This window comes from Panthera pardus, unplaced genomic scaffold, assembly GCF_024362965.1.
Source record: "Panthera pardus isolate Hobbes unplaced genomic scaffold, ASM2436296v1 HiC_scaffold_22, whole genome shotgun sequence".
Classification (NCBI taxonomy): Eukaryota; Metazoa; Chordata; class Mammalia; order Carnivora; family Felidae; genus Panthera; species Panthera pardus.
The window spans coordinates 75,157,511-75,185,298 of NW_026526788.1; the positions used below are offsets into that span (position 1 = coordinate 75,157,511).

Genomic DNA, 27,788 nt, shown 5'->3' on the forward strand with positions numbered 1-27,788 from the left:
TGCCAGGCACTGTACCAGAGGCTGGGACACAGTGGCTATTAGGATTCTGCTTCTGCCCTCCAGAAACTCAATCCATAGGCAGACCAGACCAGCAAATAGGCATTTGCGGCACAGTGCGCTTGGTAGGGCAGCACAGGACTCGTAGAAGAGCATGTGGAAGAGACACGTGACCCAGACAGGGAGAGGGAAGGAAGAGTGATGCCAAAGGTGATACCTGGAGACGAAGAGGAGTCAGCCAGGCAGGGGATTTGCAGGTGCTGGGGGTGGGGAAGAAGGTGGAGCAAGCAGCAGGTGCAGATGGGGGAAGCGTGTGCCTGGTACAGTTCAGCTCGGCCAGGGTGGAGTGTGCACCAGGGAGCGGGGGAAGAGAGGTTTGTGTACACCAGGCCAAGGAATGTGGACATGGATACAGACATGGCAATGGGAGCCATGAGATCATGCTAATCAGAGGAACTACATGGTCCATTCGTGCTTGAACAAGATCACCCTGGCTGCCATGTGGGCAAGGGATTGGACCTGGACAAAATGAGAGGTCACCGCCTGGGTCCAGATGAGAGATTAGGGTGACCTGGGCCATACCGGTGGTACTGAGGAAATATTGCACAGAGTCAAGGGATATTGAGGAGGTGGAATCTATAGGTTTGGTGATGACCGGGTGGTAAGAGAGCAAGAGGACCATTGCTTAAGCTTCTGACCTGGGCAATCCACAGAAGCCCTGGTGTCTTAGTCCATTCAGGCTGCTATAACAGAATACCAGAGACTGGGTGGCTTATAACCAACAGAAATTTATTTCTCACCGTTCTGGAGGATGAGAAGTCTAAGATCAAGGCGTCAGCAGAGCTGGTGTCTGGTTCATAGACAGCCACCTTCTCACTCGGTCCTTTTGTGCTGACAGAGGAGCAGGGAGCTCTCTAGGGTCTTTCTCTCTCTCTCTCTCTCTCTCTCTCTCTCTCTCTCTCTCTCTCTCTTTAAAGTTTATTTGTTTTGAGAGAGAGAGAAAGAGAGAGAATCCCAAGCAGGCTCCATACCGTCAGTGCAGAGCCTGATGCGGGGCTCAAACCCACGAACCGTGATATCATAACCTGAGCCAAAGTTGGATGCATAACTGACTGAGCCACCAAGGTGTGCCTCTGGGGTCTCCTTTATAAGTGTACTAACCTACTAACCCCATCTATGAGAGTTTCCCCTTCATGACCTAATCATCTCCCAAAGGTCCACCTTCAAATAGCATCACATTGGGGAATAGATTTCAACATATGAATTTTGGAGGAACACAAAGATTCAGTCTATAGAAACTGGGGAACTAATGTCCTAACATCTAGGGGAAAAAAAAACGCCACCATGGACAAACTCCTTGTTATTTGGAATGATTCGGGAGCTTCTTTCAGCCGGCTCACCAAGACCTATGGCTCCATTTTAGACAAACCCATTTGAAGCCCCTGATGGGGTACAAGTCTCAGAAACAACTAAATTAATCCCAGAGGAAAACTGCTTCCTCTCTGCTTCTTGCTTAACAACAACAACAACAACAACAACAACAACAAAGCCAGTAAATAATGCTCTCAGTGTTTAAACTGTCACTGTAATGGAAAGCAAATTGAGCCAAGGAAAAAGAGATACAAACTCACTTTAAATTCACTTTGGATTCAATCTTCAATAAACATCAATATTTATTAAACTCTGAGCCCAGCCCTGTGCTGAAAGCTTCAAATATAAGGATAAAGTAGACACTGACCAGTAAACTTGAGGGTCCAGCTCCTTCAATAGTAATATTTTGTACGGTAAACTGATGCACTGGCATTTGGGTTTATACATTCATCTCTTATGTGTTTGGTGACTTGAGTCAGTCCCTGGGCCTTACTCACTTCGGAGTTTTCACAAAGCTGGGTTTTGGATTTCAAAGCTGCCAACCAGACCCATGCAAGTGGGAATCATTCCAATGGAAATGATCAGGAGGCGTCTCTTGACTTTGTCCCAAAAGGAGTAATTTGAGGCAGGGAGAGAGATTCCAGGATCTTCTCTGAATTCGAGTTGAAAAATTAGGCCCGAAAAAAAAAGAAAAGAAAAGAAAAAGAAAAATTAGGCCCAATATTAGCCCAAAGTGATAAAAAACGAAATTCAACCAAGTAAATTTGAAGAGCTGATTGACTTTATTAAAAGATTCATGAATCAGGCAACATCCCATCTAGCAAATATAGAGATGCTTTGAGGAGTTGTACAAAATGGAAAGTTTTTATAAGAAGGAGGGTGGGGCAAGAAAGAAGCCAAAAAAAAAAAAAAAAGACTATTTCAGACATGATCATCTTCCCATAGGAGGAAGGGCGGGGGGGGGGGGGGGGGGGTCCTTATGATTCAGATGACTTCATCTTTGAGGGACAGAGAAGCCCCAAATGACAGATTGCTTCATTGTGCTTATCAGAAAATTCCTGATTGACAGGTTTAGGCTTATATTTCTGGGGGAACGTTGAAACTGAAATTAGGTTAGGTATTAAACCCTGGTTTGGTGACTTGGCCCAAACAATGTCATTTTGCGCCTGTGGTTTTCTTTTTAATGAGAGCAACTTCTCCAAATATTTCTGGGGAGGGGGATGAGTCTGCCTAAGAATCTGAAACGGGGTCGCCTAGGTGGCTCAGTTGGTTGAGTGTCAGACTTCCACTCAGGTCATAGTGCCACGGTTTGTGGGTTCGAGCCCTGGGACCAGCTCTGTGCTGACAGCTAGCTCAGAGCCTGAAGTCTGCTTTGAACTCTGTGTCTACCTCTCTCTCTCTGCCCCTCCCCCGCTTGCGTGAGTGCCCTGTCTCTCTCTCTCTCTCAAAACTAAATAAAAAATTTAAAAAATTAAAAAAAAAAAAAAAAGGATCTGAAACGGAACCTTCCCCAAATTCTCCCTCTGGGAGCACATTCCCTCCCAGGGAATTGCTTGGTTTAGTTCACAAAAGCCGCCAGCACTGAAGCAACCAAACAATTTTTCATGATTGGATTTGGTCCCTACCTCCCAAATGAAAGGTGAAGATTGAAGATAGCAAGAACCAAACTCTACCATAAAAAAGATCCACGCCCAAAACAATGTGATTTTTCTTTAACGTTGTTCATTGCAATGATAGTTTGTACATTTGAGATGCAAGGTTTGGGAGCATAAAACCACAGTTGATGCAATCTTTCTTTAGGCTTCAAAAGAAGCCAGGTGAGTTTCTGTTTGTACTTCTATTTTCTCCCAGGCTTTGTTATGGTGTCAGATCTACATTCCAGAGCTCCTTAAGCCCTTGGAAAAAAAGTGATTAAAACGTAATTGAGAGACGCCAGTGTCCCCGAGTATCAGCATATAAGGGAGCAAAGCAGGGGGTGGGCGAGACTCTGGTTTAAAACAACTTTAAAGGCTCACGATGACTTTGTTTTTATAAGAAGGAGCGGCAGCAGGCACCCAGCAAGGCGAGTCCCAGTCCAGGGAACACCCACTCGGCTCCAGGCTGAGAGAGAGAGTCTGAAAACCGAAACCAGCCCAGCGCACACCGACGACGCCCCTGAGGCTGCCTGCCCCGCCGGCCAGTCTCTGCCCGGGGACACCCGCGCGGGCGGCAGGGCCAGGGTGGAGGAGGAGGAGGAGGGGACGGCGGAGGGAGAGGAAGGGGAGGAGGAGGAAGGAGTGGGGGAGGGGCGGCCGGCAGAGGCCCCGCCCACGCCCCGCCCCGCCCCGATTATAGCCGATGACTCAGGGCGGAGCTCCGCATCCAACCCGCTCGCCGCCAACTTCTCTGGATGGGACCAGAAGTTTCTAGCCGGCCAGTTGCTACCTCCCTTTATCTCCTTCCCCGTTGGCAGCGAGGAGGCTATTTCCAGACACTTCCACCCCTCTCGGGCCACGTCACCCCCTCCTTTAATTCATAAAGGTGCCCGGCGCCGGCTTCCCGGACACGTCGGCGGCGCGCACCGCTCTCGAGCCGGCCGCAGTCAGCGAGCGACTCCGCGCCTGGAGGCCCGGCACCCCACGACCAGGCACCCCCCGCGACCCGGCACCCCGGCGGCCGCCCCTTCGGGCCGACCCCAACCCAACATGAGCGCTGCCACCCACTCGCCCATGGTGCAGATGGCGTCCGGCAGCGGCGCCGGCGACCGCGACCCCCTGCCCCCCGGCTGGGAAATCAAGATCGACCCACAGACCGGCTGGCCCTTCTTCGTGGACCACAACAGCCGCACCACGACGTGGAACGACCCGCGCGTGCCCCCCGAGGGCCCCAAGGTGAGCCGGCCCGCTCGGCGCCCCGGCCGGCGCCCCCCCCTCGACGGCGAGCGGCGGGGACCGCTGCACCCGGCCGGGTTGCGGGGTCCCGGAGCGCACCTGCGGGTGGACGCCCGCGCCCGGGCTCGGCCTGCAGTGCCCCGACGAGCCCCCGCTCCGGCCCGCCCTTGGCCGGCGTCGGGACGAGAGGGAGGCCCCGGAGGGGAGGAAATGTTTCCCCCCTCCGCCGCGTTTGGTTCCCGGGAAGTGCGACCCGCGCAGTGGCGCCAGGTGCCGTCCACCGGCCGGATCCGAGGGACCGAGGACCGGGTGGCTGGAGCGGGCCCGGGCTCCGGAGGGGCGGCCGGCCTGGTCACCTCTGGAGGCCCGGGCCAGGCCCCGCCGCCGCCTCTGCCGCCGCCCGCTGGGGCGGAGGTCCCGGTTTCCCTGCGGTCCGCGCTGCGGCGGACGCCGGCGAGGGGGCCCACTCGCCAGCTTGGGGGTGGTCTCGCAGGTGTTTTGTCTCCTAAAATTCCTCAACTTGCTCGAGGGGCATCTTAACTGGCTCAGGCACAGAGTGACTCAGGGAACTGATGTAAATATATTCCCCCGTTTTTATATCTGAAATTAAAATTGTTTTCTTCTTTGAAACGATTTTCAATAATATATTTTAGTATGATTTGTTGAAAAACAAGGCGTTCTTCTGCCAGGCAATTTCAGAACTAAAGATGTGAGACTGTCCCATGGTTGACCATTGCCTTAGGACATTGCCTCACGCTGGCGTGAAAGAGAATGGTTTTTGTTTTTGTTTTTTTTAATGGCATACATTCCCTTCCTTGTTATGGTATTAAAATACTTAGGATTTGTTTCCAGTAGATACACAACAAATACAGAAATACTTACGTGAATGCAGCATGCCTTATTTACATATATGCAGAAATATAAACTCTTTAGTCTTTAGGAGCATGAAAATTTGGAAATAGAAAATTGGGACCAATCTGTTAACTTAAAAAATTACAACTAAGTGTGTTACTCTTCCAATTTTCCACAAATTTGTGCTTTTTCAAAATAAAAGTCTTGGCAAAAAGAAATACACTTAAAGAAAGGGTAATGATATACTGTCTGGGCAAAATTTTAAAAAGCCATAAAGAGCTGGTCAGTTGTTTTGAAGATTTAAAAATTCACAAAATTAAAAATGCTTTATAATTATTTTAGAAGAAATATTTGTATCATCCACTTTCATTTCTAAATGACAAACATTGATAAAAATCTGGTGCCCAACAGTGAGACGTAGGGACATTCAGCAACTTCCATTTATAAGAGTTGAATTGTATATTTATATCTGGAAAATTAGTACAAGAGTATGTAATTAGCTGGGATGGGTATAATCATATATACTTTTTTGTATGCCTGCTCAGCCCATTACTGGGTGAAACTAAAGCACATTTCAAACCAGCCCTGTTACTGCAGTCTACATGGATGTCGATCTTTGGTGTGGTGTAAAACTATCAGTTTGAGGCCTCCTTCCTATAGAGACGGGGACTGTCAGAATCTGCCATACCCTTTGTTGTAAGTGAAGGTCAAGTTTGAACATAGCCACTGTTAAGTGCAGTGTAAACCCAGAATGCCAACACTTTGTTTTTAGCATGAGACTCACCCAGCAAGTTGAGATCTTTGTGTACCCATCCGGTGAGTTGGTTAGGCTGTGGTTTCATAAACTCTTTTTAAAGGGGAAAAAACAGGTTAAGTAACTTTCTTTCTTTCTTTTTTTTTAAAGATTTTATTTTTAAGTAATCTATACCCAACATAGGGTTCAAACACACAACCTTGAGATCAAGAGTCACATGCTCTACCGACTGAACATGCTAGGCACCCCGGAATTACTAGAATTCTTTTTTTTTTTCTTAAGTTTACTTATTTATAAATAAATAAGAGAGACAGAGTCTCTGAGACTCTCAGAGAGAGAGGAAGACAGAGAATCCCAAGCGAACCCATGAAACCACGAGATCATGACCTGAGCCGAAACCAAGAGTCAGACGCTTAACCGACTGAGCCACCCAGGCGCCCCTATCATTCTTAACAAATACGGCTACTAAATCAGAAGTCTGACCCTGGAAAAGGGGATTTGAAAATTAAGTCAGAATTTTAAAGTCGAAAGGCCCATGAAGATCTCTTAGCTCAATCTCTTTGTTTTACTGACAAAGAAACCCAGACAATTAAAGTGTGTCTCCAAAGGTCACTCAGTACCAATAGCAAAGAGAACTACACCAGAAAGTCCTGATAAGAGGCAGGGTATCTGTTCAGAAGAAGGTAGAAGTGTCTTGAATTTTTATGAAACTGAAGCGTGCAGGCTGGACTACTTCATTGTCTTTGTGTCCTCTAGGCCACCACGTACTGGGTGGCTGACCTCTGTGCTGTGATTACTTGGATGGTGATGACTGGATATGATAACTCAAGAAATGAGTTCTCTTTACAAAATTAACTACTCGAGATTTGTCCGCATGGCACAAAACTTGAGAAAACTGACATTCAGTTTCTTAGCTCCTTGACCTTCATTGTTCTCATACCTGTGCTTTGATAATACACAGAACATCTGGGTGATTAATTCAGATTCTCTTACACGAATGACACTTTTTCTCCAGACTAAATACAACGGAAAATCTTCAGTACTGTTTCATATTAGAAATTGGCTTCTTACTTCGTAGTAAAAAGGGTCCTGGTGTACAACAAAGGGCGTTTTGGGGGGAGATGAGCTAAGAGGACCTTTCAAGCATCCTTATTTTCAGGAGGAGATGCCATCAGTCGATAAAGAGGAAGCCCTCTTTTGGGGACGGCAGCTTCTGGGTGTTTATGGTCTAACCTTGCTGGGAGAGGAGTGGCTTTCATGGAAAGGAAGTGACTACAACTCTGTTTCATTGAGTCTTGTACTCTGTCATTTTAGAGTTGATCCTCCCACATTGCTCTGAAGTAGTGAGAGTGACTGTCCCTAGTTTTACAGAGGAGGCAAGTGAGAGCAAGCGTCTTGCCCTTCATCGAAGAGGCAGGGCAGCTACAGGCTAAGACATTGGGCTTTACCTGACTCCACTCTATGCACCCGGACCTCCCCACCTGCAGTCTTCCTGGATGTCAATTTTCTGCACTCACGGGCTTGCCACTAATCTTCTGGCAAGTTCATTCTGGTCCAGGCCCCTTCCCTGGCAGAGAGGTTGGTGCTCACTCTGGAGTCTGAAGGTGCACAGCCGCCCCTTGCCTGCTCTCCCCTGATTAAACAGAGACCAGATGCTTTGGAGTACTGTGCTGTGCTACTCTGTCACAAACCTTCCTGGGACAAGGGGGGAGACCCTTCTCCCTCAGTGAGCAGGGCTTTCTAGCTCTGTAGACCTTAGAGGTCACCGGCACAGAATCCCGAGGCCGGCAGTCTCCTGGGAAGCCTTTTAAGAGCACAGATTACCAGCGGCCTCATCCCTCTATCTGTCCCCTGCCCCCGCCCCCCATGTTTAGTCCACATTGCCCAGAAATCTGTATGTCTGAAAGGTTTCCCTGATCCTTTTGATTTTGCCACACTGGCATTTGGGAGCCCCTGGTGGATGGTGATCCATTTTGTAGGGGGAGGGGAGCTGTGATTTACTGTACCCTTTCCTGCATATGAGCCCTGGAATCCCTCAAGCTGTGCCTGTCTAACATCTAACTTGCATAGCCTTTGCCTGAGGCCCCATTTTGCTTCTTGGTGAAATTCCCTGGTGCCGACTTGCATGAGTATGAACATGGGGATGGCAGTGCCCTGAGTCAGATCCAGGGCAGTCCCAAGACCCTCCTGTACCCCAGAAAGATGTGAGCCAGAGCATTTCCTTCCTGTTTGGCCCTCCCAGCAGAAGCTCACCAGAATAATCTGACAGATTACATTCAGGCCCTGGAAGAGAGATGTAGAAACATCCTCTCAGAGGAAATTGGAAATGTTTGTAGTTATGATTGAAGTGGAGAGACCCACTTATTCTGCTTCATGTTTAGCAGAGCCTCCTGAATTTTCTTACAGATGAGATCATTTTGCTCTTTGCAGATCGATTAGAAGCTCGTGGGCCTCTTAGCAGAATCAGAGCACAATCAGGAAACGAGTGGTCCTTCTCCCCTTTGTATTTCCAGCAAGTTGCAGTGATGGAGGAGCAAATTCCTTTGCGACTGATGAGCAGGGATTTGTTGGGGGGGAGGATGAAGAACGTGGGCCACATGCCTTAATGCCCAGCTCATCCAGGACCTCCATTTTACCCTCCAGAGAACAGGCTGTGTTTGGCAAGAACTGAACATAATTCGTCCCCCGTTTTGCAGCGTAGCTTTGCCCTTTACGAGGGGAAAGCCGGTACACAGGAACTGTGGCGGCATTTGACATTAGCCAGGGCCGAGGAAGGCTTAGCTCTTTGATGCTGTTGGGGCCGGTTGTGAGTCAGAAAGCTCCATACCACCGGTGAGACTTGATTAGCACTGTCCTCCTGTTCCCATTTCTGGAATGACACACAGTTGCCTTATATAAGGCACTCTACATATCTATTACTTCCTATTGGCATTTATAAACGGTCTGATGCTTATCATCAAAGGTAGGAAACCATGCATAACCCAAACCTACTCTTCCTCCTTTGCATTTTTGCTGTCTTAATGCTGCTCTTAAATATTTAAGACACCTTACGTAGGAAAACTGGGAGCAAAAGACAAAGGCCTTGCTTATTAGGAACCTCTGAGGACCCATTAATGCTGATGAACACTGAAGAAACCTCTAGCAACCTGATTATGGAATTCTTGAGCCCCTCCCTGCTCCCCCTTTCTGGCTCATCAAGTCTTCACTGGGTCTCCTCTTGTGCCTCTGATCTCAGACTCACGGCTTGACTTTTGAAGCTAAGCACTAAATCCCATCCTTTGCAAATATGGACATTGATTCCCACTGCTTGCTTGGCATTGTGTGACTGCGTGAGATATGTGATGTTACTAAGTCATCACTTATTTCTGTGTAGATTTCTTTGGGGGCCTTAGAAGCCAGGCAGCTTGTGACAGCTTCATTAGGGAGAATTTCTTTAGGATAGAATGAATCTAATATTTTTTCGTCTGCCAACATGTTTGTATAAGTATGTGTATATGCACACACGCGTTTATATTAACATGTCAAACACTGGTTAGGGGCATTACAAACCTTATTTCTTTAAATCCTCAAAACAGGTCTCTAAGATAGAAACTACTAGGTGCTTCTGAGGCCTGTCAGCTGTGATAAAGCGGAAAGACTGTTGTGGCCAGAGGTTTACCCTCACCTTGCCCCCTCTGAGCCTGGCTGCTTCTCAGAACTCCTTTATACTCAGAGCTCACCAGGCACAGCCCCCGTTGATTAGAAACCACTTGTGTCTTGAGTCTGGATCTGACTTAGGAGATGGGCCCAAGTTCTTCATTCACTCGTTCCGTCCGAAATTGACAGGGTGCCTGCTCTCTGAAAGTCACAGTGTTCAATGCCATATGGAGGACAGTTCTGTCTCTTTCCGTAGCTGTCTCTGGGCAGCGTTTCTTACGTGTAGATGTCTCCAGTTGGAAGCAGGCTCTCCCTGCCCTGGACTCCACGTCACTTTGATTCAAATCTTTCTTCCAAAAGGCGGCACTTTTCTGCTTTGCCTTAGGGTCATGTCCCTGTGGGTCGAGAGTTCCAGGGGCAGGCTGTGTCTGTCATCTTTCTGTTTCTCAGTGCCTGGCAGGATCTACAGTCTCAGTAAGTGATTCTGTGCGGGGAAGGGTAAAACACGGGCTGGGTTCTGGAGTGGACAGGCTGGTAAAAGAAAAGCCACCCTTACTGAAGTACAGTCTTAAGCCCAGAGTGAATGTAAGTTGCCGAAAGCTCTATCTGTTCGTTCCAAAGTACTGCAGTGTTGTCCTGGGCTCCCAAATGTCCCCCAGGAGCCAGTTCCTTTTTACTGTATTTCTAAATGGGCTTTTCTCCACAAAGGACTTAAGTATTGATTCCCTGACTTCATCCTTATGAGTCTGGAGAAGCTCTTTTTTGTCCCTACCAGCAACACAGCATCTTGGAACAGACCTGCTGGAGAGGCTGGGAGCTCACAGCAGCCAGACACTGCTGATGCCCAGCTGCACAGAGAGCAGCCTCAGCACTGTCAAAGGAATCTCTCTCTCTCTCTTTTTTTTTCTCCTTGTGGCTGGCAGTAAGACCAGATACTGCACAGTGAAGCTTCTTATTCACTGTCAATTCAGAAAAGCCCAGAATTTCAGATTGCTCACTGCCTACGTCAAGAGCCTGTAAACAGTGTGGCTGCCCAAGAACTCCTAGCACAGAGCTGTGTCCCCAGTGACTAAGGTGAGACTTGCCACTGAAAATTCCCTCGCATCCTGTTGGAGAACAACCGTTTCCTATCTTGAAATAACTTCCTCAGTGTTCCTTAGGGTAGAATTGTAGACTTTTGGTTATTTAATTTAATTTAATTTTTTATTTTATTGTTAAATATTTATTTTTGAGAGAGAGACAGCATGCGAGCAGGGGAGGGGCAGAGAGAGAGAGGGAGACACAGAATTTGAAGCAGGCTCCAGGCTCTGAGCCATCAGCACAGAGCCCGACTCGGGGCTTGAACTCACAAATGTCAAGACCATGATATCTGAGCTGAAGTTGCACACTTAACCAACTGAGCCGCCCAGGTGCTCCGATTTTTTGTCAGTTATCTTAAAGATTCTTCTTGGACACTGAATGGGTGAAAAAATAATTTAAAAACTCCAGGGGTGCCTGGGTGTCTCAGTCAGTTGAGCGTCTGACTTTGGCTCAGGTCACGATCTCACGGTTGGTGGGTTTGAGCCCCATGTCGGGCTCTGCGCTGACAGTGTACAGTCTGCTTCGGATTCTCTGTCTCCTTACTCAGCCCCTCCCGCACACATTCTCGCTCTCTTTCTCTCTCAAAATAATGAACATTTTAAAAAAACCTTTTTTTTTTTTTTTTTTAATCCAAACATTGGGAGGCTAGGGAAGAATATGTGTGTGCAGAAGACAAGGCAGCTGCATCACTTTTTGATTAGTCCCACGGACCCTGAGTGTCAGAGTGGGACCAGCTCTCCTGCCCAGATGGAGCTGGGTTTTCTCCCTCCTGAGGCCCCGTGCTGGATGCGCAGGGCCGGCCGTGGTGACTCAGAACTGAGCGGGGCGCCCTCCCTCTCGCCTGCCGTGCCTCGGCCAGGCAGTGACTCAGCACCAAGCACTGGCTCCCTGGCCCAGAGCACACTTGAACTGAATGTTCCAGGTCTTGAGCCCCAGCCCGGCTCGACTGGGCAAAACGAAATGCTTTCTCCCCTACTGCGTTTTACCCTGGGAAGATGAAGGGTTTGAAGACAGCCACAGTTATTATCAGAGTGCACGGTGTGGCAGGAATAGTGAAAGGGTTAATACATCTCTGGCCTTGATGTCAGACACACCTGGGTTCTAGTGATCTCAGATAGATCACCCACTCTCTCCGAGCCTCAGTCTGCCCTTCTGTAAACTGGGAACACAACATTCCCTGTCCAGCAGGATTGTGACGATTAGGGGGATAGTGCATGGAGAGTGAGGAGTCAGGGCCTGACTGGACACGTGTGTATAACCCGCGGAAATAGTCACAACCTCCACTAAGAAGTGGGAGAGGACTCACCACATGGCAGACAGATGTGGCCAGACATGGGTCTGTTGGCTCCCAGGTGGGGCTCCAGTCTTGTTTCTCAGAAGCAAAGGCCTCTTATCCCCCTTGTACCACCTCAGCCGACTCTCTTTCGACCAGTGTCTGGATGCCCTCAGTACCCTCCCCAGGGTTCCCATGCCCCTCATAACTCAGGTACACGTCAGGGGAGTCAAATGAAGGCCGCAGGGCCTTCTGGGGCCTCACCCAAACCTATAAACCACAGCCCCAACCAGCTTCACCCCTGATTCATCCCTGATTCCTCAGCCGAGACAGGCCAGGAGGAATTGTGTTTCCTGCACTCTGCTGCATGGGGTGGCGTCTTAACTCTGAGTCTCGACTCCTTAAGGGGAGTGTCTCCCTCTGCATCTCTGCACAGGCCCCAAGACAGTTGCCAGGCAGGAACTAGGTGCCCGGTCAAGTGTTGTGGGGAAACTGAGCCACGTTAAAGAGGATCTGGCCATTTCCATTTGCACAGCTGTTCTGGCCCCAGCTCTACGGGGTGGAAATGGCACTGCAGGTGGAAGGAGAGAGGGCAGTTTTCTAATTGCCACCACCCTCTTGGGGGGGAGTGTGACTGTTGGAGGAATGCTTTGAGCAGCTGTTCAGGGCGGGGAGGAGAGTCCCCAGGAATTCCCCTCAAGGAATCATTGAACCAGCTACCCTTGGTTAAAGGGGCCCTTGCCCTAGCTGCTTTGGTGAATTGGAGGCTGGGGTAGGGGACTGTGTTTTGTACAACATGCAGGTCTAGTGAAGCCCTGCACCCTGATACCAACGAACACTTGCATAGTTGGTGTCTAGCAGACCGTAGAGCCAAGTGATCGATCCGTGTTCCACCACAGCATGAGACAAGTCCTCGAGAAACTCATGGAAATGGACCACGAGGGAGTCTCTTTATCTAATTCGGACAGTTTGCTTCCTGCTGTGGAAATTTCAGGTACTTTTCCATCTGTGATTCGTGATTGCAGATTGATTAGAGCAGGTGTTCCTACCCCCTTTTTTTTGGAAGAGGAACCGGTTAGTGCTTTTCATTCCCTGAAGCTGTGAACTTCAGGAGCTGGGCATTCGGTGACTGGGGTTCCTGGCTTGGTAACTGCCCCTGTGACCTTGGGCCACATCTGCTACGTGGAATCCTTGAGGAGGGCTCCAGGGGGTGGGGGAAACGGGAAGGCTGGAGGCTGACGCCAAACTGGCCAGCTGTGGCCCATGGTGCCTGGCCCCCGCCCTGGTGGGGGACACACTGAGACTGTTGGTGTGATACCAGCAGATGAATTCTGCTCCCGGCCAGGTCCTCCTGTCCCAGCCTGGCCTGGTTTTTCTCACTAGGTCTTGGGCGGGAGTGCAAGGAGCCCCAATCAGTGTAAGTTGGGTGTGGATTTGTCCTCAGGGCAGGCCCCCTCAGAGTCACTTGACTAGGGCTTTTTGGGGGTGGGGGGGGGCACAGGGGGGTGGTGGTTAGGGCTCAGGCCCCTAGAGTGTTGGGCTGTGATTGCTTCCAGGTTGGAAAACACAGATACAGTTCCCAGCAGAGAAAATGGCACCCTTGCTAATTAGTGTTCTTAAGACGCTCAGATAAAGGAGCTTCTAACTCTTAGCAGGTTTATTACTAACTGGTGAGACCACTGAGGTTTTAGGCTTTGTAAACTATGGGCCCAACCAACTGTTTCTCGGAAAAGCTGCATCTACCAATAACTATTTGTGGAATGAAGGAACGTGATTGTGTAGGGCTTGGAGCACTTAGCTTACAAAGACTTTCTTGTGCCTTATTTTACTTCTATCTTGCAAAAATCCCTGGGAGATGTGGGGACTTTTACGGCCTGAGAAACTGAGTCTTGGTAGCAAGGAATCCTGTCTGAGGGCACATAACTGGTGAGCAGCAGGGTGGGATTAGAGTTCAGGGTGGCAGCTTGGAGCCCAGGGCTCATGCCGGTTCACTCCTGCTTGTTTGGACACAGCCACAAAGAGAAGAGGTGTTAAGTTTCATCCCTATAGAAAGTTTTCCCCAGTGGGAACACATAGGGACACCCAGCTCAGCGATCCCGGGATAAAATAATATGTGCTTTGATAACAGGCAATCAGATAAAGCCTGCAGTCACCTGTGGCTGAGTTGCATCTAGAATTTGTGGTCAGCACAGACTCTTGTCTTACCAGGAGTGCTGTACGGGGATTTCTATGGAGGTGGATTTTGCTTACTGTTCACAATTTACCTGCTATCCATTATGTGCCCCAAACGGGGTTTAGGCGGAGGGAGAGACCCTTTATCACAATCCAGTGGGAACTGGAGGAATTTTGAGTTGGTTGTGGGATATCTTAAATTGGCAGTGATAATTTCTATGACCTGAAATACCAAACAGAAAGTTTTGGAAGAATGTTGAAGCTCAGCTATGTGCTCTAGAAGGAGGTTTTTCTTCTCCGTTTCCTGGCTGCTGGAAGTGAGCCAAGCTACTCAGTTTTGATCCAGGTCCTGCATATATGGGGAGGTCAGGATTCCTGTTTTCCTCCATCTTTTTTTTTCTTTGTTTTAGAAGTTTTGAAGTGTCATTAGTAAAATTCAAACCCTGACCATTGTGAAGGCTCTTCTGGCCTAAAAACCCAGTTAATGGCTCTGTGTCCTACTTAAGACTCCAGGCCTGTCTAGGCGGAAGTGCTGTGGGGCAGCCCTAAGAGTTGCCTTTGTTACTCTTCCCCTTCATTCAGACGTGCTGATGGGAGCTGTAACTTGTAGGTACCGATAACACTTTGAAGAGGGCTGTGCCGTGGAGTTGAGTTTAGGGGTTTTCAGGGATCAGAGGCCACTCAGTGTACAGGGAACTGACTGTGGATGGGTCAAGGCAAACCCTGCTCCCCGGCTGTCCCCAAAGCAGCTGAGGCCATGAAAGTGCAATGCCCCAGCACAGTGGTTGGCATATGCCTTGTAGGTACCCAAGAATGTTGTTCTTGCCCTGCTTTTAAGGCACAAGACGTCCTTCTTGGGGGTTGGAGGGTCAGCAGCCTCCTCTTCATTTAGGACATGAAACATTAGGGCACTTTGAATCCCAGTGACTTCTGTTATGATTTATGTTTATTCATTTCTTGAGAGAGAGAGAGTCCGAGCAGGGGAGGGACAGAGAGAAAGGGAGACACAGAATCCGAAGCAGGCTCCAGGCTCTAAGCTGTCAGCACAGAGCCCGATGCAGGGCTCGAACCCACAGGTCATGTGAGATCATGACCTGAGCTGAAGTCAGATGCTTCACCGACTGAGCCACCCAGGTGCCCCTGTTATGATTTAAGTGAACACAGTTAAGAGTGGTCATTTTTAGATTTCTGTGACACCAACTTCTCGTTGTTTTTGAGCTTTATGTAGACATTTAGAGGTAGAGGGGACCTTGCAATTAGAGCCATGGAGAATGTCAGGGCTGAAAGGAACTTCACTTAGATCAGTGTTTCTCAATGCAGTCCTGGTTAGCTTCACCACATACCTACTGAATCAGACTTCTTGGAGTTGGGCTTGGGGTCTGCATTTTTGTGCATTTTCTGGGTGCTCCTGATGCCCCCTAGAGTCTGAGAACCACTGCTTTACAGAGCATCTGGGTCTCCCCTTCGATTTTAATAGCTGAGAAAACTAAGGTCCAGAGAGGGAATGTGGGCTGCTTGTATAACGAACATATTTAGGGGCAGATCCAGGATTAGAACCAAGTGCAGTCTCTTTCCACATCTCTTAGCTGCCCCCTTAGTGTACATTGTTATTAAAAACCAGCAAAGTTTAGACGTGCTCTTAAGCAAGCAAGACTTGCGGAAGTCCAAGGGCTCACCCAAGCTCAGAATCTGATCCCAGGCTTCTCTGATAATAATACCTTGTACTTAATAGGGCAAATTTTGGCTCATCTGGGGTAATTTTTCCTGCTTTTTATCCTGGCCATCTCCTGGAGTTGTTTAGTGCCCTGAGATATGCCTCAAGATTTTCCTGCAGTGCAAAGCAAGGGAGAAAAATTAACCAATTCATTTTATAAATGAATGCAGTGCGGTTCCTAATTGGATCTTGTATATAGGGATTCCTGATGTCTTTGCCCAAGATATAGATGGTGAGCAGAGCTACACTGGTCCTTACTCCTTAAGAAGCTACACACACAGGACCTTTGAGGGCAGGACCTGTAGTGGCCTGCCTGGTCACGTGATCACAGCTCTCCCCTCCCTCCCCAGAAGACTAACCCCAAGGCAGGGGCGATCCCTGGTCCCCACTGAGGTCAGAAGGGGGGCAAGTAGCAAGTGCTATGTCGAGGATGCTGGCATAACCAATAGGCTTTTTCTGGACGTGCTTGAACTGTGAAAAGACTTCTTAGGAGACTAAGGAGGCATGTTCTAATATTCTAGGAGGATCATAACTGTTACACGTTTGTTTCTTTTACTTTTGTCATTTTAAATTTTTATATTTTGAGGCGCCTGAGTGGCTCATCAGGTTAAGCATCCAACTTCGGCTCAGGTCATGATCTCACGGTTTGTGGGTTCAAACCCTGCATCGGGGTCCGCGCTGACAGTGCAGAGCTTGCTTGGGATTCTCTCTCTTCCTCTGTCTCTCTGCCTCATGCTTTCTTTCTCTCTCAAAATAAGTAAACTTGAAAAATTTTTTAAGTTTTATCTTTTTTTATTACACTCGATGAAAAGCACCATCAAAGTACAGGAAGGGCAATTTAATTCTTTTATGTGGTGCTTTTTTAGTTAGTAAAAACTGAAGCATCTGCTACTGACAAGACTCTAATGATAGAGTAGACATGTGAGAAGATGGGTTGGGCTCAGTATTCCTGGTGTGGACCTTACTCTAGGCAGGAGCCTCATTTTTGGTTTAAATTATGCATTCATGTAGAAGCGTTTAGTTTTCTATTCTGTAAAGCTGGTATGGTTTTTCTGCTTACCTAAACCTAGTGTTTTCCTAAACAAAACCCCAATCAAAGTGGAAGGGGAGCATTCCTTTATTTATTTATTTTTAAAATGTTTATTTATTTTTGAGAGGGAGAATGAGCAGAGGAGGGGCGGAGAGAGAGGAAGAGAGGACCCAAAGTAGGCTCTGCACTGACAGCAGAGAGCCTGATGTGGGGCTTGATCCCGCGAACCGTGAGATCACGGATCATAACCTGAGCCGGAATCAAGAGTTGGAGCCTTAACGGCTGAGCCACCCGGGTGCCATGGGGGAGCAGTCTTTTGGATGCGAGGCTCATGAAGAGACATGTGGTTTGTTACCGAATGGCATAGATGGGCCAACTCAGACGGAACCCAGAGTGCAGAACCTCAGGGTCCCCAGGCCACCCTTCCTGTCGCGGCCTTCCTGCTCGAGCCAGCAGGCGCCGACACCTGCCAGGCAGCCCCAGGCTCGGAACGGGAGTCTTGGTAGTGGCCCCTTTCCCCTCGCTCCTACTGTCTTGCCAGCCTTTCCCCGCATTCTCCTGCTCGCCCTTCTGGGTCGGTCACCCTTCATTTCCATGCCCTCATCTCTGCTTTGCCCACACTTCCTTGCTCTCGTCCCTGACTCTTCCCTCATCTCCTGAGGCGTCCTGGTTTTTCCTTCTGGCTCCTCCCGTCTTGCCGAGGCATCTCTCGTCAGCAGCTCTCGGGATGGTCAGGCCTCTGGGCCTCCAGCCTTACCTTCTTCGGCTCAGCGCTCACCTTCATGCGCTGTCCCCTTCCCCTCTGCTGCTCGAACGCCGCATCCTGCCTACAGTGACCACAGCTTTCCTTTACCCACCAAACATGGCACTTCTTCCCAGACCCAGGTGGAAGGAATATTGGCTCCAGGAGGTAGTCTCTGCTGTCACCTCCTCTGGGCAGGCAGAAATACTCTTCCTCCCCTCCCTCCTTCCTTTGTCTTCCCTTTTCTCTTTTAGTTGTACAGAAGATATTCAGCAAGATGCATAAAATGCACAGCTCTTGGCAGGCGGCTGCGGTGCCGTCTGGATCCAGGGGCTTCCCCCAGGAGGCGCCAAGCCTTGGCCAGGCCTATCTTAGGTTTCCAGGCCCTGGAAGGGGCTGAGTTGGAGGCACAGCTAACAGCCGGCTCTGTGGGGGCAGTGGGGTTGGCGGCCCTCACCTGTTGAAGCCGGATAGTACGGGTGGAGTGTGACAGGGGATGGGCAGTAGGGCAGGGGGAGGTTCAGGGAAGTGTGTATTTCGATAGATCTGTACATAGGCATATACCTGTTTACCAGCATGCAGAAAAAGAACATTTCCATCCTCATGGAAAGGTTCAAGACCCTCCCAGTTACTCCCGTTTCCTACGGGGCAGTCACTACTCTGAATCTTCTATCAGTTAACTTTGCTCTTCAGTTTTGATTCCTTTCACACTTTGGGGTCTGTGCAGCATGACCGTGTGCCTGTTTGGGGAGTGAACTTGCATGTGTTGCTGCCTTCTGGGCATCCCCCTTGGATGTGCCCTCCCAAAACCTCACAGCAGTCCTGCCAGATAGATGGGTGTCGCTAGCCCCGTTTTCTAGGTACGGGCATCAAAGCTCACAGGCTAAGAGAATTCCCCCAGATCACAGAACTGTTACTAACAGAGGTCAGACCGAACTGGCATCCTAGCTAAGACAGCCCCATCCTAGCTAGAGAAGCCCATCGTTTCCCCCACCCCCTTCCCAGAGCCTCCCAGGCTTTCTCTGTAGTTTTGCTTCCTGTTTGTTTGTGCCGTAAACTGTCTCGAAAGCCCCTAGTCGGCAGGAATGGAGCTTTGCCAGTTTGGTGACCCCCATAGTACCCAGCGCCCGAGTAGCAAGATGGTCACTGGGAGATGGTCACTGGGAGACGGTCGGTGGATGAGGGCTTCCTAACTGCCCTGCTCGAGGATTGTGCAGGCAGCTGAGGCTTGTGTGCATGGCTGGGAGGGAACAGTGAGGCCCCCAGGCAGCCAGCACAGAAAATGCCCAGGACTTGTCCACGCCCCGGCTTCAGGCTGGAAGGAGGGGTGTCCCAGCGAGGGGATAAGATGCTTAGATGGCGCGTTATGAGTCCGCACTGAGTGGCACTGGGTTTCCACGGCGTCTCTTGGTGCCTTGTCTCAGGCAGGGATCCGGTTTTGAATGTGAGGCCTGGACCCACTCCCTGCTCTTGGGTGACCTGAGAGCTAAACAGGCTGAAGTAATGTCGCCACCCTGAGCACGTGGGTATTCTAATCTGAGAGCGCCTGTCTGCTGGCGTCCCCAAGGACACAGCGACACCCTTGTCTCTTCTTGTGTGCAGGAGGCCCTCCCCGGGGCAGGGGCTCAGCAGGAAGGAAGCAGTTGATGGGCCTGAAAGAGTGAAGTTTCAGGGTCCACCGCCACTGACTCTTGTGCAGGAACACAAACACAAGGCAAAAATCACAGTGGTCTATCACTCAGAATGCAAATCAGCCCTCAGCTTTCCTTCCTTGTGACTGGTTTTGCAGCAGTGAGAATTCTACCCTGCAAACTCCTGGACCCTCTGTCTTTGCCTCTGCAGCTCGGCCTTCTTAAGGAAGGGGAGCTCTCCTCCTTAATAGTCAACCTACCCAGAGGTGCGTCAGGGGTGCAGTTCTGTAGCTGCCTTCTCTGTAAAGGCCCTTCTCGTGTTCCAGGAGATGGTCCAGACTGGAAATCCTGGGGGTCCCTGACTCTGGTTGCCCAGCCTGTGTTTGGTGAGAAAGGACATTGCCCCGTGAGTGACTGACCGGCCTTGTTGTCTGAAACCAGATCTTCCTCTGTGGTACATCTGGAACTTGGCCTTCTCAAAGGGTCCCAAAATAGCCAGGCCGCTGAAGGGACAGCTTCATGAGAGAACATGAGAGGGACCCCGGCCACTCCTCGCCGGAGCAGAGCCGGCTTTGTTGGCCTCCTCAGACCAGCATAATTAATCGTCGGCTTTCGTTCTCCCCCTGTGCTGCCCCCGCACTCCTCATCATCTCCCTTTCTTGCAGCTTGTTCTGAAAACGTCCCCAAGTAGGCAGCCTCGTCCCACAGCCGCTTCTCTGCAGAGGTGTTCAGACTGTGTCCTGTGTTTGGGTCCAGCACAAGTCCGTGTTAGGAAACGCTAGGACCTTTGAGGAAGCGGAGAAGCCGGCTGTGGTGTAGTGAGTTGGACTTGAGTCATCCTCGCACCTTCTGATCTGGGTCTCTGATTTGGGGGACAGTCAGTGGTTCTCCTACGTAACTGCTGCCGCTTGTCACCCATAAAAGGAACCTGTCTGACCAGTTTGGGAAATTGGGACCTCTTGGTGCTCAACGGATACCTTGGCCCAACTGCTTTCTCTTGAGGCCCCTGATTCTTAAACTGCTGGCCATAAGCAGCCGTGTAGGGGACAGGATGTGTGATAGAAACGGGGTGCTGCGAGCTGTCTGTGTTCAGCCGTCTTGGCTGCTGCTGGGAGGCCCAGAATCACCCTGGGAGATGGGGACCCTTAGTACCACGCTTTTGCCACTTCGGGGTGCTTTCTTCCCAGTTCCTAACCACTCTGTTCCTCCTTTTTTGTGTTTTAGGAAACACCGTCTTCTGCCAACGGCCCTTCCCAGGAGGGCTCCAAGCTGCTGCCCTCGAGGGAAGGCCACGCTGTGTACCCCCAGCTCCGACCAGGCTACATTGCCATTCCTGTCCACCACGAGGGTGTGGACATCCGGCAACCGCGCCCTTCCTTTGTCTGTTCCCAGCCCGGCACACAGCGATTCCGAACCGAGGCGGCCACAGAGGCTCCTCAGAGGTCCCAGTCACCTCTGCGGGGTGTGGTGGAAGCCACCCAGCCAGATAAACAGTGTGGACAGGCGGTGGCAGCAGCTGCGGCGGCCCAGCCCCCAGGCTCCCACAGACCTGAGGTAAGGAGAGCGGGCTGTTGTGTTTTGGGGGCAGGCCCCGGACCCTGGGGCTAAAGTGCAGGGCATCCGGGCCTGGCCTGCAGCGGCAGAGGTCACCCAGCAAAGACAGCACTACGGCCACACGGTGTCCCCCCCGCATTTCACAGCTGTGTTGTTTCAAGTGGGCAGGGGTCACGGCTTATCTTTGGGGTTAAGGAATTGGGCTTCACAAGGGTAAACAGCTTGGTCCAAATGCATAAAGGTACAAGTGTGGCGTTTCTGGGACCGGAAGCCTAGCCTTCTGGCTCCTAGTCTGGTGCTTCTTACTTCTGCTGGGCTGTCTGCATCAGCACCACAGGGATAGCGATGTGTTCTTTCACTCAGTTCCCTACTTAGGGGTGAGTATTAACTGCTTGGAGCTCTGTTGATGGGAAAACGAGGTGCCATGCCTGCCCTCACCGTGTCCCATGGTTTCAAAGGAAACCGAAAATAAAGAGTCCGGAAGTCAGCTGCTTGATGATAGGGTTTTATTTTTAAGCCTGAGGCCAGTGCTTCAGTGCACTAAACTCGAAAGGGTTCTTAATCTAGTTCTTAGCCAGGGATTTGAGGGCCGGTGGACCCCAGTAAGATTCCTGAGCAGTAAGTAAGCCGTTCTGGGTTTCCTGTCTGCAGATTATCCGGCTGTATCCACTGGCACTGTTTTTGAGCACAAATCCTCCGCTCCGTGTCTGTGCCCAGAGTTGGCATTGCCTCCCTCAGCCCTACTCTTTTCCCTTTTCAGAGTAGTACCTATGTATGTAGTATTTTTGTTGTCAAAATCAAAAGTGACGCATCAGAGAAATCTTACCAAATTTGAGCTGACAGGACCCTTTGGAGCCAGCTGAGGAAATACGCACCTGACTTTCTAGGTGGTCCAGGGGCTGGCCACGTGGGATGTGCTGCTTCCGGTGCTTAGCTCGTTCTCTGTAGATGAGCAGAGAAAGGGTTAAGGAAAGACGTGACCTGCAGTGACCACAGGTGCGGCAGCAGTCAGAACCAGCAGGCTGAGCACCACCGCGTGCAGCCCAGGTGCCGAAGCATATCCACAGACGGTCTTACCGAATCTTCTAGTCACCTCGGGGAGGGAAGGGGCATCTGCTCCATACTGTAGACGGGGCTCAGAAGGCGATGGAGCTGGTAAGAATTGGAACACTCCAGACTCTAGAGCCCTGAGTCCTAGCACCACAGTTTGGCGATGGAAGGTTTACAGGTGGAAGGTCCTGTTAAACGTGTTACCCTGAGGAGGCACGTGATGGAGACGAGGTTAGAGCACCTGGGTAGAGGGTCACTCATGGAGCCATGCCTCTACCCTTTGTGTCTCGTAGCGATCTCAGTCTCCAGCTGCTTCGGACTGCTCGTCCTCGTCCTCCTCGGCCAGCCTGCCCTCCTCCTCCAGCAGGAGCGGCCTGGGCAGCCACCAGCTCCCCCGGGGCTACATCCCCATCCCCGTGATACACGAGCAGAATGTCACCCGGCCGGCAGCCCAGCCTTCCTTCCACCAAGCCCAGAAGACCCACTACCCAGCTCAGCAGGGTGAATACCAGACCTACCAGCCCATGTACCACAGGGCCCCGGGGGATGACTGGGAGCCGCGGCCCATGCCGGCAGCGTCCCCGTTTCGGTCTCCCGTCCGGGGTGCATCCAGCCGGGAGGGCTCCCCGGCCAGAAGCGGCACACCGGTGCACTCCCCTTCGCCTCACCGTGTACACACCGTGGTCGACAGGCCTCAGGTATGGAGTTGGTGTCAGCAGACTGACTATGGCAGCCCCTCTCCCGGGGCTGAGGAGCTCTTTGCAGGGGCCCTGGTTCCTCCACTGGTCGTGACCAGTTCACACACGTGTTACTGGGGGAAAGGGAGATCCTGGAAATGGCTGATCACCAGCAGAAGTGCAGGACAAGTGCTGGGAACTCTCAGTACTGTCTGTAGCTTTTGCTCGTTTTTCAGTGCGGCTGCCTTTGGGGCAGAACTTCAGCCACCGTGAAATGGCTGGACAGCAAGTAGAGTGTCACCCACATACGCTGTCTCAGTGTTTCAGTGCCCACCACGCTTTGTGAAGGCGCTTCATAACCCTTCCGCATCCTAGCCGCAGCCTTGTCTTCAGTGCTCCAGACGGCTTGTCTCCTCCTCACGGGTACCCCTTCTCCCCTCTTTCCATTCTTGTCGCCTCTGTGCCTTTGCTCAGGCTGAACCAGCCCCCTGCGATGCCATTGCGATCCAGGTTTTCCCCATCCTGCAGGGGACAAGCCAGTGTTGCCTCTTCCATGAAGCCTACTCCTCTTTCTCATGGCACCTCATCACAGTCCCTTACAGCTCGGCCCGTGAGCACTCTGTGCATTTCGGAAGTGCTCATCTTACCTGTTTAGCTCAGCTCGGAGCTTGATGACAAGGACACGTCTTCCACCTCTCTCCCTGATGGCAAAGGACCGAGTTGCCTGACTGATGATGAGCCGGCTGGCTGGCTGGGAAACGTTCCAGTCTGGTGAAGTTGCAGGCACAGACCTGCTCATTCTTCAGGGGCAACTCGTGGGCACGTCCTGGAGGAGGGGGTCGCTGGTGTCAGTAAGCTTGGAGCTTAGCAGAGCCTTGAGCAGCCCTGGGACCCCACTTTGAGCAGCCGAGTTCGTTTCCTGCCACAGTTTTTAAAGGGAAAGCCCCTTGTAGACAAATGCGGGGTGTCTTACTATAAATGGTGACAGCACCGTCGTGTGGTTCTTTTTTTAGCTTCTTTGTATAGGAAAGAATTTCAGCCTTACAGAGGAGTTAACAAGAATCATACAAAGAAACCCAGTCTACCCTTCATCCATATTCACTGTTAACATCTTGCTGTATTTGCTTTGCCATTTCTTCTCTCTGTATGTATCGTCCACGTGGTTTCTTTGTTGGAGATTTAATTGTAGATATCATGCTCCTTTACCCATGAATAATTCAGCAAATATTGCCCTAAGAAAGACCTTTTCATTCATAACCACAGTACAGTTACCAGAATCGGGACACTTAACCTCCTTACGTTGTTAGCTGATACACAGTCCACTTTCAAATCTCCTTGAGAGCAGTTTCTCCTGCTCCAGGATCTAATCTAGGATCACGAGCGCTGCATTTAGGTATCATTTCTCTTCAGTCTGCTTCAATCTGGAACAGTTCTTCGGCCTTCCTTTGCTTTCATGACCTTGACATTTTCAAAGAGGACAAGCCATAGAGCAGTCCCTCTTAGGAGTTTCTAAAGTCATTTTTCTCAGGGCGCCTGGGTGGCTCGGTCAGGTAAGCGTCTGACTCTTGATCTCAGCTCAGGTCATGATCTCACAGTTTGTGAATTTGAGCCCCGTGTCGGGCTCTGCGCTGACAGTGTGGAGCCTGCTTGGGATTCTGTTTCTTCTTCTCTTTACCCCTCCCCTGCTCTCTCGTTCTCTCAAATAAATTTAAAAAAATAATAAGAGTCATTTTTCATACCCAGCCCTTTTAAGCCCAAAGAGGGGTGTGTGGCTGGTTCCTGAATGATAGGGGCCAGATTTGAGGTCATGTGCATTAGCAAAAGAATCTGATGGAAAAGGATGTTGCTGGCGTTCAGATGGCTAAGTAGCCACCAGATCCTTCCTTGGGCTCAGGAATCCCAGAAAAGAAGTGCCCATCTGCAGTGCTAGAAAAGCTTCCCCTCATGTCTTTCCCATATATTTCCCATAGTCGGTGAAATAATATTTAATCCTGTTTCTGCTTCCCATAACCTTGTTTATGGTGCCCTCCTTTTTAGTGCTTGTTCAGATTTCTTTTTGAACATGTGCAAAGATTTGACCTAACTGAACATTATAGTGGAATTCAGTATTTTAGTATTAGTATCTCTTATTTCCCAGTTCATGGAATTAGGGTGTCAGTTTTTTTTTTTTTTAAGTTTATTTATTTTGAGAGAGAGCCAGTGGGGGATGGGGCAGAGAGAGAGAGAGAGAGGGAGAGGGAGAATCTCAAGCAGGCTCTGCACTGTCAGTGCAGAGTCCGACATGGGGTTCAAACCCACGAACCGTGAGATCATGACCTGAGCTGAAATCAAGAGTCGGACACTTAACCGACTGAGCCACCCAGACACCCCTAGGGTACGTGAGATTTTTAAAGGGTTTTGGCAAAAAGACTAATTCAAAACAGTATACAACTCTATGTGTATTGAAACATTATTTACAATGGCCAAGATATGGAAGCAGCCCAAGTATCCATTATGAAGAAAATGTGGCATGCATACACACACACACACACACACACACACACACACACACACACACACACACACTGGACTATTACTCAGCCGTGAAAAGGGATGGAATCTTGCCATTTGTAACAACATGGATGAACTTAGAGGGTATTATGCTAAGTGAAATAAGTCAAATGGAGAAAGGGAAATATCATACGATTTCACTACTGTGTGGAATCTAAAAAACAAAATAAAAGCACAAGCAAAAAGCCAAACGGGCTCTTAAATGCAGAGCACAATCTGATGGTTGTCAGAGGGGAGGTGGATGGGGGGATGGGCAAAATAGGTGAAGGCCATTAAGAGGTATAAACTTCCAGTTATAAGATAAGCTACAGAGATGAAAAGTACAGCGTAGGGAATATTGTGGCAACATGTGGTGACAGCTGGGGAGTGTGCTTACTGTGGTGAGCACCTGTAATGTGTGGAAGTGTCGAATCACTGTGCGGTCCACCAGAAACAGTGTAACACTGTGTGTCAGCGACACACCCATAATAAAGAAGCGGGGTGAGGTATTCACCTAGATGCTAGGAAAGCTAAGATACTTGCTTTAAGCATAGCCCTTTTTCAAAAATACCACTTGTGGTCACATTAAAAAGTATGGGCGGCCAGGAGTCCGTGCAGAGATGCGCAGCTGGGTGTTGGCTCTGGGCATAAATGTGCGCGGCAAAATCCTCAGAGTTAACTATTTTAGGCACCTTGCTTATTCTCAAAAAATAGATCAGTCTGGGCAGAAACTGCTAGGCTGTCATAGCTTTAAAAAAAAAAAAAAAAAGATTAGGGAAGCCTGGGTGGCTCAGTCGGTTGAGTGTCCGACTTCGGCTCAGGTCATGATCTCGCGGTCTGTGAGTTCAAGCCCCGCGTTGGGCTCTGTGCTGACAGCCCAGAGCCTGGAACCTGCTTCAGATTCTATGTCTTCCTCTCTCTCTGCTTCTCCCCTGCTCATGCTCTGTCTCTCTTTCAAAATAATAAATATACATTAAAAAAAAAAAGATTACAACTCTTCTGAAACGGGAGATGAGACTGTCACACCCTGAACAGAACTGTCCACACAGTGTAAGGAAGGGCACATGTGCCAATTATTCCTCCATGGCTCTGCCACCGAGATTCTGAGTCACCCAGGACTTTGCTTTGGGCTAAACTAGCTCAGCAGTCAGCGAGTTTTTTGATATTTTCATTTTGAATACTACATTGGTTTTCTTTTCGTTGCCCTAAGAATACCATCTACAGAAAAATTCAGTGAATGGTGACAGACCCACACAGTCGAAGGTGATGGGTGATGAGTGGAAACAAATGGTTTGGTCACATCACAGGATCAATATGTTTTTATTTTGTGACAGTATTTGGTCGACTTTGAAAATCTCTTTTATACGTTAAAGCCATTCCCCAGTTTTCTTTATGGTCTGTACTCACTACAAACAACTGCCTGTGACTCTCAGCCAGTTATTAAAAATATCTCTGTGTCCTTGCCTCCTCTCAGCAGCCCATGACTCATCGAGAATCTTCACCTGTTCCCCAACCTGAAAACAAACCCGAAAGCAAGCCAGGCCCAGTTGGACCAGATCTCCTTCCTGGACACGTCCCGATTCAGGTGATCCGCAAGGAGGCAGATTCCCAACCTGTTTCCCAGAAGCCCCCACCCGCCTCTGAGAGGGTGGAAGTAAAGGTTCCCGCTGCTCCGGTTCCCCATCCTCCCAGCCCCGCCCCTTCTGCTGTCCCCTCGTCCCCCAAGAATGTGGCTGCAGAAGAGAGGGCAGCCCCCAGCCCCGCCCCTGCAGAGGCTGCACCTCCCAAGTCGGGAGAAGCTGAGGCGCCCCCAAAACATCCAGGCGTGCTGAAAGTGGAAGCCATCCTGCAGAACGTGCAAGGGCTGGAGCAGGCCGTGGACAACTTTGAAGGCAAGAAGACGGACAAAAAGTACCTAATGATCGAAGAGTATTTGACCAAAGAGCTACTGGCCCTGGATTCAGTAGACCCTGAGGGACGAGCTGATGTCCGTCAGGCCAGGAGAGATGGTGTCAGGAAGGTTCAGACCATCCTGGAAAAACTTGAACAGAAAGCGATAGATGTCCCAGGTCAAGTCCAGGTTTACGAACTCCAGCCTAGCTCCCTTGAATCCGATCGGCCACTGCAGGAAATCATGGAGATGGGTGCCATGGCCACAGACAAGAGTAAGAAAAGTGCCGGAAACGGAGAAGATCCCAAAACTGAAACCCAGCAGCCGCCGGAAGCCAAAGAAGCAGCGACGGCAAACCCCGGCAGCACGACAGACACAGCTGGTAACGCAGCGGCACCGTAGTCTCCACTGGACACAGATCAGACCCGGGGACTGGGAGCTGGCGGTGTGCTTTAGGGAATTTTAAGTTGCATGCATTTCAGGGACTTTGAATCCGTTTGTTTTTACTTTTCATAGGCGCTTGGTACGCAGTAACTTGGGTGGAGGCCACACACACTAATTAAAGGGCTAAAAGGAAAATGATGCTCTTCTGTATTCTTACTCTGTACAAATGCAGCAGTTGCTCGTTTCAGAACTTTCACCCCATTGCTTGGTGGCGGGGCCCCATCTGTGCGCGGGCACCACGTGTGAGCCACGCTTGTACTCCGTCTTTGCGCAGCTCTGGACCGAGGGAGGCGTTTGGCTGGTGGATGGGCTGTTGATTTCCCATCACACAAACACGAAACCCATTTTTCGGAATTGTTGCTCTTTTGTTGGGATGATCTTCATCTCCTAGCTAAAATACCTAACCTCAGATAGAATAAAATGTGCAAGGAGCCCAGGAATATCTGTATGCTGGATGACTTTAATGCAACATTTAAGAAAAGTAAAATAAAGTAATAATCAAACTCACAATGTTTTTTGGT

The 27,788-nt window shown here is 50.0% G+C and overlaps 1 protein-coding gene across 2 annotated transcripts; it reads left to right on the plus strand.

Annotated features, from left to right (window-relative positions):
- The first annotated feature begins 3,682 nt into the window (after window positions 1-3,682).
- On the plus strand, window positions 3,683-27,777 carry BAG3 (BAG cochaperone 3). 2 transcript variants are annotated; one of them, XM_053909961.1, is made up of 4 exons: window positions 3,683-4,238; window positions 20,347-20,676; window positions 22,020-22,424; window positions 26,410-27,777. In XM_053909961.1, the coding sequence occupies exons 1-4, from the start codon at window positions 4,053-4,055 to the stop codon at window positions 27,223-27,225; spliced, it is 1,737 nt and encodes a 578-aa protein (XP_053765936.1). In that variant the 5' UTR covers window positions 3,683-4,052; the 3' UTR covers window positions 27,226-27,777. The 2 variants fall into 2 exon arrangements, with proteins under 2 accessions (XP_053765936.1, XP_053765934.1); XM_053909959.1 differs by having other exon boundaries at window positions 3,685-4,238; window positions 26,407-27,777.
- Window positions 27,778-27,788: the final 11 nt, after the last annotated feature.